At 35.8% G+C, this 19,312-nt stretch overlaps 1 protein-coding gene across 2 annotated transcripts; it reads left to right on the plus strand.

Annotated features, from left to right (window-relative positions):
- The first annotated feature begins 7,715 nt into the window (after window positions 1–7,715).
- On the plus strand, window positions 7,716–15,427 carry LOC120329647 (beta-1,4-galactosyltransferase 4-like). Of its 2 annotated transcripts, XM_039396369.2 has the most exons (7): window positions 7,716–7,861; window positions 8,099–8,586; window positions 10,699–10,872; window positions 11,162–11,285; window positions 11,607–11,719; window positions 13,176–13,259; window positions 13,883–15,427. In XM_039396369.2, exons 1-7 carry the CDS (start codon window positions 7,814–7,816, stop codon window positions 13,986–13,988), a joined length of 1,137 nt encoding a protein of 378 aa, XP_039252303.2. In that variant the 5' UTR covers window positions 7,716–7,813; the 3' UTR covers window positions 13,989–15,427. The 2 variants fall into 2 exon arrangements, with proteins under 2 accessions (XP_039252303.2, XP_039252302.2); XM_039396368.2 differs by lacking the exon at window positions 7,716–7,861 and having other exon boundaries at window positions 7,956–8,586; window positions 13,883–15,426.
- Window positions 15,428–19,312: the final 3,885 nt, after the last annotated feature.

The raw sequence follows: 19,312 nt of genomic DNA on the forward strand, positions 1-19,312 counted from the left end.
AATGTTTCGTATTTGTATCCCTTTGATTATAAATTAATGCCATGGCATTTAAAATCCATAAATTGGGATGGTTATCAGTGTAGAAAATTGGATTTCTTTCCAGTTAATATGATTTTGCCTTTAAAGTTGAACTGGCATCTCATGTGCTCTTACCATTATACAAAATTGACACAAAACTTAAAAAGAGACTCCCAGAAGCTAAAAATATCAGCCAAATATCTCCTATCTGGTTGAAATTAAATTAATCCAAATGATATTACCAGTCATGAGTAGATTTTTAGGAAATATAATGGTGCTTATGAGGAGTACAGTCTACTCTACTAAATTGTACAATTCATTTCTAGAATAGTGCCCAAGATATTTGTATGCATTATCGAAGTTAAAATAAACATTGTCCAAAGTTGTACGAAGAATTATATTACTTAGGTTCGAAATAAAACAATACAAACCTCTCATTTTCCTTAACTAAAGTGATTGAGGTCATTTCATATCTGTATTTCACTTTTTTTATTTTGTGTTGATTTCTAGTTGCTGCACTTTACCAGTTTTCATACAGTTTCATTAAAATTACATTCCTAACTTTTTACCTTGTGACTTCCTATTATCTTGTATACCTTTGTTTACACTAAATATTTACATGGTATAAATCACGGAAAGGCATAATGTAAAATCAATGCTAATTAAAAGAATTTTTTTATCATTCAGTTTTGGAAATCACTGTTCCACACTCCTTATGATTTGCTACAAGTTTTTATAAAGTTTAGGAATTTGCATTCTGATTAAAATTGATTGCAAAATAGTTGTTGACAAAAATATTTGAGCTTCTGCCTTTTTATTTTAATCATTTTAATTTTAGCTGCTCCGTTTGAGAAGTTAATTTTGTCATTTTCTCTTCCATTTCATATTTTTCATGTATTATAGGTAGCATAGTTGAATTCGCGTATTTGAGCTGTTAAGGCATTTTCCTATTTCTCTTCTTTCATATATAAACCGTTTGTTTTTTGCAACTTTTCTTGTCTGGGCCTAAAGCGGATTTATGTTGGGGTCCGATCGTACTTCAGATTTAGAGCAGTGGTTCTCAACCTGTGGTACGCATACCACTAGTGGTAAGCGGGGGCTTTTCAAGTGGTACGCCAGAAGCTTTGAATTATTGCAACAACCGACTTCTGAGGTGGCTGAAATATGGCAGAAACGCTTTCTCTTTATCTTCTATTACTGAATGTATTCGGTGAGTAGTTTATAGCGTTACCAGTCCTTCTCTTTATAGAGTGCTCTCACCCGCTACTGCCCACCTAAAAATAACGAGACTGGCATATTTTCTCCCTTTTTTCGTGTTACGTCCACAATGCATTTGCATTGAGATTATCAGCAACTAAGGGACCGTTCGGACTTCGGAGGGTTGGTCAACGCGTGTCAAGATACTTGATAGATACATCATAAGGATGTTACTATTATTACCTGATGTATGTGTTGGTTGATCGGCATAATCTCGACTTTTGAGGCCAAATAATTTGAAGACTAGGTTAGGCAGTTCCGGATAGCGGCTAGCGCCGACCAAAGTTTATTTGTCCAGAGTTTTGCGATAGTTCAGTGATGGCGATGATTAGAGCCTTTTGAAACTTTGCATGAAGCTCTAAAATTGTAGTGCCACATAAATACTACCATAGAGCGTTTGTTGTGTCATTGTTTCCCGCCACAAAAGCGGTTTTGTCGGTGGTAGGCGGCCGTGGTAAAGAACACAAAAGTGGTACGCGGTGAGTAAAAGGTTGAGAACCACTGATTTAGAGGAGCAAGGTGGTAGCTGACGTGAGGAAAATAGGGCAGGCTCGCTTTTGAACGAAACTCTGGCCTATGTGAATTTAGTTTCAGGTTCCTAGTTTCGATTTTTTGATGCGCTCTGTTTATTACTCGCAACGCACAAAAGATATGCCATTTCTTCCTGAGGTAAACGATGTTAAAAAAAAGTACACGATATAAGTTCCATTGTTCGCGCGGTATCACATTGTGTACTGTTGCACCTTTCGTGGGCAGTCACCGTACATTTGAACCCATGTGTATATCCGCGGGTTCAATTTATATGTGGGTGCTAAAATCCATGGGTTAGGGTTAGTATGGGTTCTAATATCCACAAAACGAAGTTTCCATAGGTGCAATTGTCGTGGGATCAAATGTAATGGAACTTTACAACAATACAGTTTATTTCGTGGGCAGTTGGATGAATAGCCGATGCTAAATATCTCCATCTATGCGTGTCCAGTTACAGAAGAACATTGTACAGTTTAATGTCTTCTTAACGCGAGGAAATCCAACAATACGAAGACCTGACCAGCCACGTAGGAGTGTTGTAGAGCGGAGGTTTATTGAACAATGACTATCGGGTTTTGTGGGAAATGCACCAAGTTTTTCGTCAATATAAAACAAGTACAAAATACTTCGATTAAAGTTATTGCGCGAATTGCATATATCATCGCAAAACGACTAATTTTTGTTTCGATCAATTTTATTAGCCTCCTAATATTTATAATTCGCGGCTCCCCTCACGATCATCCACGCTATCGAAAACAAATAACTCCCTAATCCCATAATAACCGACAAGAAATGGTAACCGGACGAGAGGCAGTGGTTCGCCATATGGTTACGCCGTCTTTCCTCTATCTCCCCGGGATAAATATTCAAATCCTATTCTAATTACGTGTTCATAAAATTAATATACAAAGTTAGATCGGTTTCATATACTAAGCACGAACAATGGCAGCAATTACCGACAAAAAACCCAAACTGAACATTTACTAACATATCCTAGAATTAGGATTTTCATTATCTTTGTGAACATGGGGAAAACTAAGAAAATGAAAAACGACAATAATAGTTCATGTTCTCTCGTGTATCATACTCTAAATACACCACTGGAATGATGAACACGGGGACCACGAGCCATAAAAAGTTGGGAACAGTGATGAGCTGTAGCCGGAACGGCGTTCCGGTTGTTGAACATTTTATTGCATTTGCGTTCCTGTTGTTGAAATAAAATTATGTCATGGAAAGTTTAGTTTCTCTGGTAAACTTAGTTATTAACTTACGTTTTGTTGCGTAATAATTCTTTTTACATTGCGGGGAAACAGTTAGTTAGTACAGCAGTAACATGTAGTGGATTTCCACCGACCTTTGACCCCGTGAAAATTTGTCCTGCTATATTCTAACAATAGCATTTGTATTGAATTGGTATGGATATTCTTGTAATTATAAACAGACATATTTCAGATAATGAATTCCTATTTCATTGTAGTTCTTCGGCTCTATCTTGGGGCAGACAAAATTTTTTGGTAGCGTGTTGTAAATTAGTATTGCGTACACGAATTAGGTGCGGTTGTTACCATTTTTTCAGATCATCACTGGTTGGGAACCACTTATATATATATACACATTCAAACAAGAAAAGTAGGCCTAAATTACATGAAATAATAACAAAAAATATAGTGTAAATAACAAGAGAGCTGTGCTAAAATATATGACACACAAAAAATGAATCTCTTGAAGTCCACAGAAATTTTTAAAATAAGTAAAAGTAATAGACTTCTAGCGAAAAATTCAATCTTTCACCACTGAAAATTTCAAAGCAATTGGTCCAGTATAAGAGAAAAGCAATTTCATCATGACGAAAGAAAAGAATAATACTAACAAGAACACCAACATAATATTGAAATGATCGTTATGTACACGGACGTGTCTAATAAAAACATGTTTGTGATGGCATAATGTACAGCACAGAATGAGTAGCCTATGCGAGAAAAATTTACAAAGACTGAAGCATAATTGAGGTTCCAATGGAATTCATTTATATAAATGTAATATTTTGGCAAATGATAAAACAGTAGTAGAACATTTAGAAAAATTCTACAAAGTTAGTGAAAATAAGAAGAACTAAGCAAACAGCAAGTACAGTACGGCTTATATAGATATATATTTTCGAATATTGACATGCTCGGTAATATTATAATAAGTTGAAAATTAATAAATTCTGGTTTCCCGGAAAGACATTAGACATATTCGTTACTGACGACTCATGCAGGCTATATGGCAAGCCATGAAAAATGAATATAACAAGCCGTATCTTCTCGTCGACTTCACGCATAATAACCCGGGGTGGGAATAGAAAATTTACCTTGGAATTCTATACCTCCAGGTGCATGCATTTTAAAAGTTAAGTAGTTTTGACATAAGCCAAAAAGTTGTATGTGATTGACGGTTTTAATTAGACAGATGTGGCAATAGAAGATCTTATGTTTGTGCTTTCAAATTCATAAACATACCCCGAATAGTGGTTTTTTACGATTTGTTAAAACCCAGTCCAATTATTTTTTAACTCAGAAATATAGACACCTGCCAGTGCATACGTACTATAAATACCCTAAATTTTTGCAGTTCGGTAAACCTGTATTTGATCATTATTCGAAGACTTTGAACAGGGAGAAAAGAGATTTTTTAGTCATATAAAAGTTTTAAGCTTTTGTTTCATCCCCATCCTACTGCATATCACATAAATACAAGAATCGTGCTAAAATCGAATATTATCCTTCTAGAACAGGGGTACTCAACCTTTTCCCTGTTAAATACCTCCGAGTTATTAGACACCAAACAGAGTTGTAGTATATTGACTAACAATTTGCTGCAACAACTATTTATTGACGAACTGGAACTGATGTAACTAAATTAAATATTCGTGTAAAATCTCTCTTTTAAGTTTCAATTAGCATATTATATATCACTTTCTGCAATGCATTGTCGTTGAGATTCCGTAGTTTGGCTGCAAAGCCGTGGATTTCACATTGATGCGTCACAACAACGCAAGACCAGGGAAATTCTTCTAGGCTGAGTTTCAATCGGCACTCATTTTTCTCTAGTAGTAAAGAAAATGAAAAATAGCAACACATAAAAACTCAACTGTCATCCAAGAACCCCTGGAGATCTTACCGTGAACCTCTGGGGGTTCGCGAAACCCAGGTTGATAACCCCTGTTCTAGAATATAGATAACGGCACATGATTTGTGTGTGTTTTCTATACTTTATTTTTCTTTTATCGTCACATACGCGTATTGTTCTGATCGCGGTACAGCATGAATACATTTGCAATTTGACACCAATCGGAATTTCATCTCAGGATACGAGAACGCGAATTGTCGTGCATTAATTAGCCGTTTTTGTGATGAGATTCCGTTGTCGAGAAAGCCCGATTTGTGGATATAGTTGTGTGAAATTTGCGTTTATTTCAGCCGATATAGGCCTACCTTTTGAGAATTTGTATTCAGATTAGTTTATAGTTGGTTCTACTTTTCTACAGTTTATCGCTTCAATAATCGACAAAGTTACTATGCACAGTGTAATATACGACAGACTATCCACCAAGATATGCTTCATTACCCACGAATAATTATGCTTCTTAACCATGAATAACTACGATAGTCTGAAGGGGTGATTCGATTTTAGTAAGAGAACCCAATCTAATATGCAGAAACGAATCAGATTTGAGATACAAACAATATCACTGATTGCTGCTGAAATGCTTTGGGTTTAGATGGTAAAAAGGTATTTGCTCTTTATTCATTCTCGTGTAAAGCACCATCTATAACTTGTTTATTTCCCGAATTATTATTGAGTTTAGGTATACGGGGTGTCATTATCAGAAGCCTTGCGAAGCAGAAAAGTATGGCACAGTACGCTCTAACTCGGCACAGCCGGTGGATATCCTTTCGATTTCACAAGAAGGCATTAAATTAAAAAACATGAATAAATCACACTTCTGGTATTTTGTATAGCAGACAGTATGTAGCAGATAGTATGACACAGTACTCTCTAATTCGGCACATCCGGTGGATATCCTTTCGATTTCACAAAAAGGAATTAAATTAAAAAATATGAATGAATCACACTTTTGGTATTTTGTATTGCAGACAGTTTGTTGCGTTAATTTACTAAAAATCAGACGTAAAAATATTTTGTACTATTGTAATCTGATATTTAGACATAGTTACTGCTACAGAAGACTTAGATTACCATTGATTACAAATTCTTGCTTGTTAATATCTATCCTGTATATATGTGGTGAAGTAAAGTCACCATCAGACCCAATTGCTCGCGTTCAAGAATGCAGTTAGCATGGAGATTAATTTTACAAACCGAGTTATAAGCCTTGGCAAAATTCAGTATTTAAAATCCATTATTAACGAAATCAAACAGAAAGATTGCTTAGTCGTCAAATTTTATTATTTTAGCTTGGAAGAAACAGACCATTCCGTTATTCACGTGAACGTTTAACATAAGCAAAACCTCATTACTGGAGGCTCTAATTTTTATAAGTGCCTTAAAAGATAACCTTGAATGAAGCCTGCTGAATTTAACTTCACGGTACGTTGAAAAACAATGGTATCCACTGTATAGTGGGATAGGCCGTTCAGGATGACACCATTTCAAACGACAGTCATTTCCTACAAGATACGTCATCACATATTTATGTATATATTAGTATATTACACCATCTTATGTCGTCGCCGTCGGAGAATTGTCTTTAGATATATTTTGTTCGTTGTTCATAATTTCAAGTCGAGTCAATTACTCCTGCAAGTCGTTGAGTGGCCAATATTAGTAGGGTAGATTTTCCTATTTACTTTTGGGGAGACAAAAGAGAATAGGACAGCCTTATCGTACCGCAGCCCCAGACGACCAGTCATCAATTAAAAACTAACTGAGAGTGAAGGTGAAACTTGATGATGCATACTGGTTCAATTTAACGTACGAGTCAGTTTTTAAACTATGGAAGTTTTTCGATCATGAAACAAAATTAGGTCTCCTACACTGTCCGAGCTAACTGTCGAAAGTGATGGAAATGCGAATACTCTTATTTTAGAATAAGTAAATGCAGAAGTGATATTTTATCAACTAGACTAGATCATTATTTCTACCGTATGAGGTAATCAGGAACTATTTCCAATTTTAATGACGTGTACTGGATTATCTCCATTGTGCAAGTTGGATTGTTATTTTGCTTATTCATATATATATATATTGCAATTGATTAACATGTCGGTACAACCGAGCACCGAAGTATATCTGATGAATATCCGATGCAGTCGGAATTCGAAATTTTACAAAACTCGCAGGCGCCGTTATTTGAGCTGCAATTCAAATCAACATGCACATTTTTTTGTGGATGTTTTATCTTTGTAGATAATACCTTCCGAACGTTCGTCGGTTAGTTTAGTTATGTCGCTAACATAGCATATGGCTGTATGTAGTGTGCGCGAGCTACTTATGCAAAGAGATAAAATGCAGAGAGGAAAGTATATATAAAAATATAACACCCATGAGTATCAGGACATACCGACGAATTTACGCAATAAGGCCCTTAAAATTTCGATATTGGAACTAATCGCTATTCATTTCAAGATGCTAAATATGGCTGCATATCGGTGTTGAAGCTTTTGTGTAGAGAAGGGGATGCAAAATTTTAGTGGTATATATAGAATCCGCAAAGAGTTTGAATATTATTTGAGGAGCTTTACACTAAATTTATAAAAAAAAAAAATCACATAGTTAGTTACGAAATTATGTTCCTGAGTAAATTGAAATTACCTTATTTATTATCTCGAATGTATTTGCTGCTTTGTATTTGAAAAAGATTCAAACTGCGGTTGTTATTAGTGTTGTTATTGCTTGTTTGGACAGTTACCAAATTATCTTGACAGCCATGTTGGGTGTATCAAATTATATTTGGCAGCAATAAGCTAACAAAAACAATACCATTTCGAACGTGACAACAATGTGGGAGGCCACGAGTAACTTACTGGAGATGCAGCTATGTTATCAGGTGGAATATATTTAATCTATATATATTCCTCATTCATTTCGTTAACAAAATTAGGTCAACTGACTTAAATGAAATGACTAACATGATGTATTCATTTTTAAAAACTATCAGAAAAATAATTAAAAGTTGATAACGATGGCTCTGTTGAAGGTTAACTGCACCATACGAACACTGTTAGTATTGGTTTTTGCAATCAACGTGTCGATGATATTAGTATTTCGTCTTTACGTCTTACAGATAAGACAGGAAAGCATCGGTAATAGGAAATTTCAATTATCATATTACACTACGGTGGAGACAGATACAGAAACTCATACGTTTACAATGGCCAAGGAAAATACAATGTCATCAACCGCAAGAATAAATGGAACCGAGATGATAAATGTAAATTTTACTACAGAGCTCAATGTTCCCGCGATTTCTAATTGCATTGAATATTTAGGAGGATCTATTTCTGTGAATTATAAGTCAGCTCTACAAACCTTTCACAATTTTTCAAATATTACTCAAGCTGATATAACGACTTATGGGGAATTATTCCTTGGAAATAAGGAAGAAGGATATAAATACAAAAATTCAAACAACGCGGTGATTTTTGAACCAAAAAATCCAAATTGCCAGACAGCACAAAATGTGGCTTTTATAATTCCTTTTCGAAACCGAGAAACGCATCTACGACTAGTATTAGGACATCTGATTCCAGTTTTACAAAGACAAAATATTCGGTAAGTTACTGTTGATTGTTTATATTTATTAGGGTAAGTTACAATACATACATACGACCTTGCTAATCTCGTCCGTCGACGTCTGGCGAGCAACTTCAGCATGGCTGCTCCAGGCCAGTCAATCAATTCATGGGATTGAATGATTGAAACCGTCTTAACCGACCAGTGGTTCATTTGAATAGGAGTACATTTGTGCAAAATCCGTTTGCACGACCAGTTAATTCATTTGGGGTATAGTGCTTGTTGGTGAATAGAATTTGGGATGATATGTTCTGAAGTCATAGGCTACGTCTAAACCTGGATTAAACAAAAAAAGCAAGATTCGCGCTTAGCGTTTTCTCGCGTAGAAAATGAATATATATATTCATTTTAGCCTTATTTGTATAAAGTTGTAGTAATATATTTTTCGGACATGATATTTTTTTATAAATATGAATACTACGCGTCAGAATATAACTTCTAAAAATAGTAAAAAGCTTTTTTAAAGTCGGGATCTTAAAAAAGATTTTTCATTTCGTTTACATTTTTAGAAGTTATATGGTGATGTGCTGTGTATGTTCTAATTACATGGTATGGCTGACTGCCTACATATGTCTTCTGCGGACTCGCGGAAACGGAAGCTCTAACATTTTCATTGATACGTTGGTTCATCTGGGTTCAATAGGATTATTAACGTTATATGAATATAAATTAAACAATATGTTATAGTATAACTTGCCAAATATCCATATTATACTCAACCAATGATATAACCATTTCGAGTCAACTCTTACTATTGTCGCAAATGACGACATTAAGGCTGAATACCAATTTTTGGATGTATATATACGCATACCAGGTTATCAACCGCCTCTCTTAAAAAATATCTATTAATGTCGTGTCCCACCTGACCTATACTTGTCCCACTTATCATACACTTGTACCGCAATGGACCCACTTTTCCACTGTTTTTAGTTTAGGTTGATATATATTGTGGGGCAAGTAAGAATATGAAGTGGGATTTTTTGAGTTAGGATAGATGAAATGCATTGAAAGAAGTTTAAAGCAGGGTTTCCCAAACTTTTTTCTGCCAGCGCCCCCTTGGACGACTTTATAACTAGCAAACGCCCCCTAACAAAAAAAGTCAGAGCAACTTTATTTTCCATTCATCATTAGTATATTGTGAAGGTTTAGCCTAGTGAAATGCCACCAGCTTGATAATATCTGGCTCCATTTCAGTCAAAAACAGCCTTGTTTCTCCTCGTCTGACACTGTCGAAGGAATCTCTCTTGGTATGTAAAAGTGCAGTCACTGCACTAAATACACGCTCTACCAAGAATGAGCTGGCAAGAGCAATAAAATACTTTTAACCCGGCCTCACACGTGAGGATATTTCAAAACCCAAGAAATAAGAATGAACCAATTAGGTCGCAACATGGAGATAGTTCTATCTGGCGTGCGTTAGTCCAACGCGTTGCTCATAAGAAAACCAAAATCAAAACATAAGGGTGTTGTATTTACGTTACCACTTGAGAGCCCCGTAGAACCCGATAGTAAAATGAAGCTATTATTCAAAACAGACAAACAGTACAGCGAAACGTGCAGTGCATGGTGAAGGAAGCGTATGCCGTATGCGCTAGACTGGTATTGTTATGAAAGAATACGGATTAAAAAAGTCATAACACCTGTTCTACGTTAGGCGAGAAATTTTCAACACCGAAATCACAAGCAAACAAGTTTGAACCAAAACATAGAGGTAAATGACATAAAATATCACACTTCTTGTGAGTTCCCGTATTGATGTCAGCGACCCGCCAATCGCCCAGTTTGACAGCCAGCGCCCCACAATTGCCCCAATCGCCATCAGCGTCCCCAAGTCATCGCAAACGCCCACAAGGGGGCTTTTTCGCTCACTTTTGGAACCGCTGGTTTAGAGTATTCATATGAAGTAAGATTCACTCAGTAGCCTAGATGAAATATATATCTATTATATATTAATTAAACGCTGACACCAAACTGGCATTTCTGGCAAAATTATCTGAAAAATGATAGAAATATATTGACCCAATTTCCATAAAAACTATTTTATTGAAAGTTGCTCATGCTTTACCCTGAATCTCTATATTTTCTCAGCTTTGCATTTTTTATCGTCACTCAAAATGGGAACGAATTTTTCAACAAAGGTCGACTGATGAACACTGGGTTTGAATTCGCGAGTGAAGTTGGAAAAGCGAGGAATCAAGCTTTCGATTGTTATATATTCCATGATGTAGATCTTTTTGTCGAGCACGATAGCCTTCTATATAGGTAATATCATATTATATATATTTACTGTGGGGTTGTGTCCATGCACTATTACATTATAGAAGCGTTTTTATATCATATATATATATGTTACGAACAAAAATTATTTCACGAATTTTCTTAAACCAACTTGACTATAAATCATGCAGTAAGTTGTCATACTTACAGTGGTCATACCGCCATATCGCGTCTGAACGAATGTTGGTTTACTTTAAACATTCACTATATATATATATTGATAAAAACCACGCATTTATATTTCTAATACGTCTATAAATTTATACTTTCTCAGATGCGGCGGTGGAAAGGAAATTGATCACTTAGCCCCAAGAATTGATAAGTTCAAATATGTTCCATACTGTTGTGGTATGACAGTCGGGGGAGTCATTGGTTTCACAGAAGAGCAATACAGGACGGTAATTTTATGAAAACAGAATAGATGTTACCGCGAGGTGGAGCTATGCAGCTACAGCATATCATTTTGCAGTCATTGTATGGCAGCTGTTTATTACAGTCGATATAATAGTTGGGAAAGTAAATTTTCATGATTGTAATAAAATATAAAAAATGGCGTAACAATGATTTTGACAACTATTGCCTCGTATTGAATGGATTTGCGAATCCTTACACAGTTTATATCCAATCATGATTCGAAGTTTCGAAAGTTTTCACTTCGCCATAGCAGAAAGTTTGCTTCCTTATGGATCAATAACATAGTATATACACAACAAATTCAGGTGAACGGTTATTCCAATAAATATTGGGGATGGGGAGCTGAAGATGATGATATGGCGGATAGGCTAGAACTACATGATTTGGGAATCAGACGACCAGAAGGTGATTTAGGAAAGTAAGTACGTTTTGTTCGTACATATCCATTTTAAGCCTAATTTCGTTGAATATAGATGAAATAATATAGTCATCAAACTTACCAGGATAGACATCTGACCTTACTGTTTAAATATTGTTTTTATTAACTAAGTCAGTATAACAATCATATAGGGGAAAGTGGGGAAGGTTGGGACACTTTTTTTCTTTTTCATATTCTGAGCCCTTTATTCTGCACATTCATATGACTTTGCGGGATTATTGCAGAGAGGGGTAAATGTATATTTTATTCAGCGACTAAGAAATTCCCTTGCGACACACATCTTACCACTAAAATGCTTTGAAAAACGTTTGTCAAGTGTCCCACTGTACCCCACTTGTGGGGCACATTCGGACAGACCCTGGGGCACAATGGGTCATTCTGTCAAAATTCAAGGAAGTATGCCCTTAAAAATAAGCAATCAATCAGCATAATCGTCTAATAAACAGGGAGACCTCAATAAAATCAATGTTCAACCGAAATATTTCAGATATTCCACCAAAAAATCCCATTACAAATTAAATCATTTTCTAATTCGAATCTAAATCTGGAAATATTTTTGATTCTCGAATATATTTCATATTGAACCATGAGTCGAAAGATACCATTATGTTACATAAAAATATAACGCATCTATAGGTCTCTAAGCACTTGTTGTATCAAACACTGTCGAATTGTGCCATGTAGAGCATGTCCCACTGAACTCCGGTCCATTGTTTCCCATAATCAACAAATATCTTCAGATCATCTCACGGCGAAATTCGGAAGGCACATCCACTCGCCAACGTTATAAATATTTCACAGTGGACTATAGCTTAAAGATATCAGACGGTGGTTTGTCACGTTGAAAAGGCTAAGTTAGAAAAAAGAAAAAACTGGAACGGTGAAATTTTAGTTTCAACTCCCCAAAACCAATTTCACCTCATAGCTTGCGTCGCTCTACCCGTCCGCTGTCCGTTTGCGGGGACGTTGTAACTCACCGAAGGGCGGATTGAAACATCAAACCGCGAACCGGATTCCGAATATAGTATCAGTGTGAGAGCTGATTTTCCACTGTGCCCCATGTCCCAACGTGCCCCACCTTCCCCTACATTTAAATGAAGTGTATTTTTTCCTTCAACTGTTTTCGGGAATCGACGAGATGTACAGTTTTATAGATTCTATAGATTTGAATTGTAGTTGATTAAGTTTCTACGGGTCTAACTACTTATCCCTCTTCTACTCTTTTGTGTCGGTGAATTCGCATGCAAGACTGAAGATAACTATCGTACGTGATTTTTAAGTCTTCAAGAGTTAAGAAATTTGTCTGAGAAAGTATAACCTTGGTCAGACGAAACGTTACGAAAATATATTTGTGTTGGCAAAACTCTTGAATCTCTCAAAATTGTTATATGCAATAAATAAATTAATAATCAAAAGAATGGCATTTTGTTTTTAGATATACCATGATGTCTCACCAACGCGATTCTCTGAATCCGATCAACACAGGAAGATTTAAAATTTTATGGGACAAAAACAAAAAGTATATTTAGTAACAAATTTATTTTAGACTTATATACTAGTAGGCGTAGACTTGTTGACAACTCATTGGAAATAAAAAATGTTATAATAATTCATCATTGAATGTTAAAATGGCCTATTCAAGAATTTATCCGCGCTATTTGACCCAATGTGTATATTTTGTATGTTATTGCAAAATACTCCAAATTGCATTATGTTTAAGAAGTCGGTTCATTTATGTCCGAATTTTCCTGGTCTAGTATAGCATAATCAAATGAATGCGCCTTAAAAAGGATGGTTGGCTTGTGTTGTTGACCAATAGAGTAACCACCATTCAACTACTGGATTTTAATCTCTTCTGAGGTACTAAATGTTTAGGCCAGTGATGGGATATAAAATTGTAAGAATTTTTTTTTGTATCGCACTAAAGTATAACAGGTTCTATCCTTTCATAAATTGTATGTATATCATCCCATAATGGGACAATAGAATTTCAAATATAACGTTCGAGGGTTGCGATGCACGTTCTCAATGTGCCGCGGTCGACTAACTTCTGAAATAAAAAAAATAACAATGGACTCGCCCGGACCCCCGGAATCCTACCCGAATATACGCTCAATTATTTTAAAAATTTCCATTTTTCAGATTTTGGAATGACGGGCTCGGAAATTTAGATACAAAAATAACGTCAGTTTTACGTTATCCACTTTTTGTGAACGTCTTGGTAGACGTGGGAAAACCACCTACCTAACATAAAGCAATGAAGATGGATCATTAAATTTGCTCCGTGCTCCGGTTCTTCATATAGATCGGTCCCAACAGGTCCAAGGAGAATACAACAAATACAAGTTATCTAAGCCAAAACTGAGAGTTGGAGGTCATAATTGTATAAGGCCTACTGCAAGAACGAAATCTATTCTACATAGCAGCATTTGCACTTGTTTGATCATGTTTATATTTTACAGACACTTAGGACCCTAGAATAAAATTAATTAATGCTTAGAATGTCAAACATTTGGAGAAGAATAGAATGTGCTTTTTTATTTCAAATTCAACAGTGTCAATTGATAAATAAATCCTCAACGCCCTCCAAGTCGAGTCTAATCATCGAGTCAGTGTCATAGGAATGTCATGACATAGACAACAGTGAAATGAATAAATATAGTCACATTGGCACTAAGACTTCTTGCTTTGAACCCACGTTATTTTCAAAGTCGAACTAAGATTTACCGATATATGGATAATCTTTAATGAATCCCATGTAAAGCACTATAGCTTAGTATATATATTTATACCTCCCATGAAAATTCTCTAACTCTGACCAGTCAGTTTGCAACACCAAGTTATTCCATTTTGCTATAACAAAGGCTGGCCGACTGTGACCCCTTTTACTTTTAATTTCGCCATTTGTTTCTTTTGTCTCTCTTGCTACCACGTATCAAATTTTCTATCAGCAAGTTTCTGGACGGAGCACGGATTTTCAACATATATGTGACATATTGTAATGTCAATGTTTGTATATATATTGTGAAGTTGCAAGATTGAATTGAATCCAGTCAGATATATCGAAATATACACTTAAACCTTGATACCAGCTATACGTTTGAAATCCAAATGAGCAATAATGCAAAACATCAAAAATAGTCAATCAATTTTTTTTCAACTCTCGGATGGAGACAATCAACGCGCCACAGATTGGTTGATGCAAAAAATAACTCTGCATAAGAGTAAAGCCTTTGCTACCATACATCTCCATCAGCAAGATTGTACAAATGACTTTTTTCAATTGAATTCCACATGCTATTAATACAAAGGTATTAAATAACATTAAACTTCATAGTTATATTTCACATTCGCTGCACCCTCACTGAACGTTCACCTTTTTTTTTATAATGATGCACTCTTTTATCTTTTACTCAAAATCTAGTAGGCCTACAAGTTACAGCCCACTCATCCTTCCTTTTATCGATCAAAAATATAATGTTTAGAACAGTGGTTTTCAACCTTTGATGGCTTGATGTGGCAACCTTTTCATCATTCTAATAATACGAGCAACGCACACATCCCAAGGCATCTCAATTCACTTTGGCAAATAATGAAGTATTGTGTCCGTAAAAGCATATACTGTTTATATTTAAAAACCGTATTGTGTGTTTTTGATCGATTGAAAATGTGAGAGGTTTAGAGTAAAGCATAAAAAGATGGTTCATTTCAAAGAAGGTTGACGGGCACTGTATACGAAACGATTGCATGCCAATTTTATGGAACATTGAGTCCTTCAATTTAGAGTCGCAGTTTTTACCTCTTCATGGCAGCTCCTGTCACGAACGAACCGCGGCCTCTCTTGCTATGGTTTATGGCGCTATTACTGGTATATTCACAGAGTTATGTACCAGAATTTAGTATATCATGCGGAATTATATCTACTTAAACCCGAAACCTAACCCAAAATCCATCAAAACTGTATCCATAAATAAAATGTTCCAACTTACCCAATATTTGTCACCATCAGGGGCAGCCCTATCTTTACGGCCGACCTGCCGTGGTTACGGCAAAATTTTACGCGCCATAGGTTTTTAATTTGCTGCCGCGGTAACGGCAGCTCTCTATTGGTTTGTGGCAGCTGAAAAGTAAGTCGTCATGAGTTTGGCCATAGCGGCCATGATTTGAAAATACCGCCATGGTTGTGCGGCTGCTTTAGACGCCACAAAATACACAAAACTGCACTTGTTAATTTAAGAGTCATGTCAGTGTGCAGCTGGACTCTTTAATTGGATAGAATAGTCATGTTTATTCCAGCTACAGTATCCTTGCAGCATACGCATACGGATCCACTAGCATAAAAGCATAGAGAAAAGATAGGAAGTTAGTCTCGCGCAACCCAACTCATATTTATGTTGCTTTAGCACTGCCAAATTAGTCTCGCTTTATACTTTTACATTGTTCATCTTTACTGTGACGTAACAAATAGTAACTTATTCTACCGCGCTTTACGACCTTCTTGAATTTTCCTTGCCACGAGGTAGACGCTCGTTGCACTTTGCGAATTGCTTAGGATGCTGTGCGATCATAGATGTTATTGTTGATGGGTTTTCTCATTCTTGTGTTACTCTTCTGTCATACATTACCAAAGGTTTTCTCAGGTGGGAGTTTTACACCTAGGATATTATCAGGTTTTATTATACGGGGAGTCTTCAATTTACGACGTTGTTCCGTTCTTGGGAAGCAATGTAACCCGAATTTCAGTGTAAGTTGAAACATTATACTGTACAGTACACAAATTACTCTATACATATCGAACTGTATCAGAAACATCTGTTTTACGCTAGAAGCCCATAACAAGAGGCATATTTGTTCGTAATAGTTCGCAATTGTCTACGTCATTTACGATGTAAATGACGAAAACCAATGAGCCCAAAGCACTGATTTCCTTGAACACAATGATCCAGTTTAAGGGCTTAGATATTACAGTACAGTATTATCTTTCATATTTTAATTGGGGTGCGTTCGTAACCTCGAAACAGCGTTATGGAGTGCGAGTTCGTAACCTCGAAACAGCGTATGTCGCGACTGTCGTAACCCGAGGACTCCCTGTCTGCTGGTCGGATAGGTTTCGAGGATAGCTGATTTGTGAGGTATCGATGTAGTCTATTACTTACTGTTCTAATCTGTATCAAAGCATACTTCTGGCTGTTCTTTGAGTCCTTGTCAAAAACGGTCAATCTATCACTAAGACTGTTGATTTGGGTACCCAAAGGACAGGACACAGCTACCCTGTAACTCAGAGTCGTAATGGGAGATCAGAAAAAGGGGCATGGTTCAGAGTTCGGATTGTGTCATTTTGAGTATCCTACTCATGTACAGTGTTTTTATAGAGAAAGCAATCAAATTTTTTGAAATCGTATAATTTATTGTTGCAAATATATTCTGAAAATTTTTTTCAAAAACTAAATATAATTTGGATTGAGTCGGCAATAGGTTGCCGACCCTGCCCTACGGTCATAGCTGAAGATTCATACGCTGGAGAAGCAATGAAATGTTGTTGTTTTTTAAATACGAGTACAAAATGTGTTGCATACAGCTGTATAGCATTTATTTTGTTAAAAAATCCTTGAGCTAATCACCTGTTGTAGACTTCCAGTTTGTAAAATAAGTTATGAAATTTTGGCTGATCCACTGCAGGCTTTCGTTTCCAGATGTTTCAGAGGGAGTAGATTTCAGTTTTTGATGGAAGCCACGTCAGTAGTGCTGTTGCATATGTCAAATGAGGTATTCTGCAGTTTGCAAAACTTGGCAGTTACTTCAAATTCAGATATTTCCGAAATCCTAGCAACAGATGCAGGGAAAACCTACAAAGAAAAATTTCCCCGCTTCATCTGGTATTATTGACCTGAATACTGTTGGTAATTTTAGAAATATTAATCACGATCCAAGTATTTAAATGCTCAATAGGAGATAGATCTAACAAGAAAATACAAATGAATTAATATCCAAAACAATTCTTTGTGCTATACCTGTGCTTAATATTTGACAGACATTATCTTCATAATTTCCCTCTAGATGTGTTTCCATGCCAAAAACCCATCTGGTGACAGCAAATCATTCTTCAAAAGCGAGTTTCGAGCCGTCTGCAAAAATTTATGTTTTAGTTACGGTATTTTGAAATAAATTGCCTCGTACTCCATCTAAGCATGTATGTGTTTATATATAAGTATAACAGCCACTTGCACAAAGTATTATTTGAAACAAAAATGTGAATACTCCACAAAACAAATTATTGGAATTAATAAAATGTAACGATTTCGGGAGAAATATTATTGCGTTCAATAAATGTGGTGGATTTTGCAGTAGCAAAAAAGTTATTGCTATCAATCACTAATCAATAATTTAAAAACACTCGACTCGTTAAAATAATTCAAAATATTTTGGCACATTTAAAGTTATAAATATATATGTTGAAGCCATGTTCAGATAATACCAATAATAGGTATCCAATTTATGTAAAAAAGTTATTAGTACCAGCCTGAAATCAAGCAAAATGGATTATCATGGCAAGAGTAAAATACCTCTTATGTTGTAATATGCAGCTGGTGACTTCGTATACAATGACAGAATGAGTCTGGGAAAGAATTATCAAGATCAGTAGTACTCCATCATAAAACACTAATTAATTGAAGTTAAATTATGTGTGTTTAATTTATGTTTTCCATACAGACATCGCTCACCACATTTTTTTTGCTGACAGTTTTAGTTGCCCCACCAAAAACTTCCATTGATATGGTGTAAACTAATTCTGATTTTTAAGATAAAGCATCACCATTAGTCAATCTATATTCTTGCTTACCGCTTTGATCACACAGCATGAATTCTCATACTGCAATTTTTTTATGATCCTTTTCTTCCTGAAAATATACATAGGATATCTTTTATCAAAATTTACATTTCTTGACAAATCATTACTGTATTGGGTACCTATAAGAACATTTACAACTTGCTCTTTTTTTATGATGAACAAGCTTTAAAGGGAATTTAGAATCTTACTGTCAATGTGCTTTCGAGTGCTGGACCAGTCCTCAGGTCCCAGGGCCTCCACACTCAATTGATTGTTCCTCTATTTTGTTTCGTAATCTGCATTCTATCTGTTCTATAGTCAAGTATATTGTGTAATATACCATATGCAAAATAAACTTGAATATTTATAAGTCACTCCCTTGATCTTGACGCGAGACAGCACCGTCAGAACACAAAAAAATGAAAAACGTCTAGGCCGCGAGCCGAGGCCCTGAAAAACGCCTAGAAAGTGAGTTTCGTAGCGCACATCAGGTAACTACCTGAAAATGATTTTAAAATGTTCCTTAAAAATTCAGTAACAAATATTGCCTTGTTCCCACTTCCAAAAGTTGCACGTTTTACGGAAAAGACGCTTTTACTACAAGAAATATGTGCTACGATCTGTCCTATATTCTCTACATTTTCGGCACTGAACAATGACTTCTGCATGACGTAACAATTGAATTAAACCAGCTGTTAGCGAGCGGATGAATATCAGTTATTTCTGCTCGACCTTGCGCTGAG

This window comes from Styela clava, chromosome 12 (assembly GCF_964204865.1).
Source record: "Styela clava chromosome 12, kaStyClav1.hap1.2, whole genome shotgun sequence".
Lineage (NCBI taxonomy): Eukaryota > Metazoa > Chordata > Ascidiacea > Stolidobranchia > Styelidae > Styela > Styela clava.

Bases quoted from the DNA above. Each gene is read 5' to 3' on its own strand.
- LOC120329647 (XM_039396368.2), top strand. From the start codon at position 7,997: ATGGCTCTGTTGAAGGTTAACTGCACCATACGAACACTGTTAGTATTG. The intron at 10,873-11,161 runs GTAATATCATAT...ATACTTTCTCAG, and splicing joins CACGATAGCCTTCTATATAG to ATGCGGCGGTGGAAAGGAAA. The intron at 11,720-13,175 runs GTAAGTACGTTT...TTTTGTTTTTAG, and splicing joins CCAGAAGGTGATTTAGGAAA to ATATACCATGATGTCTCACC.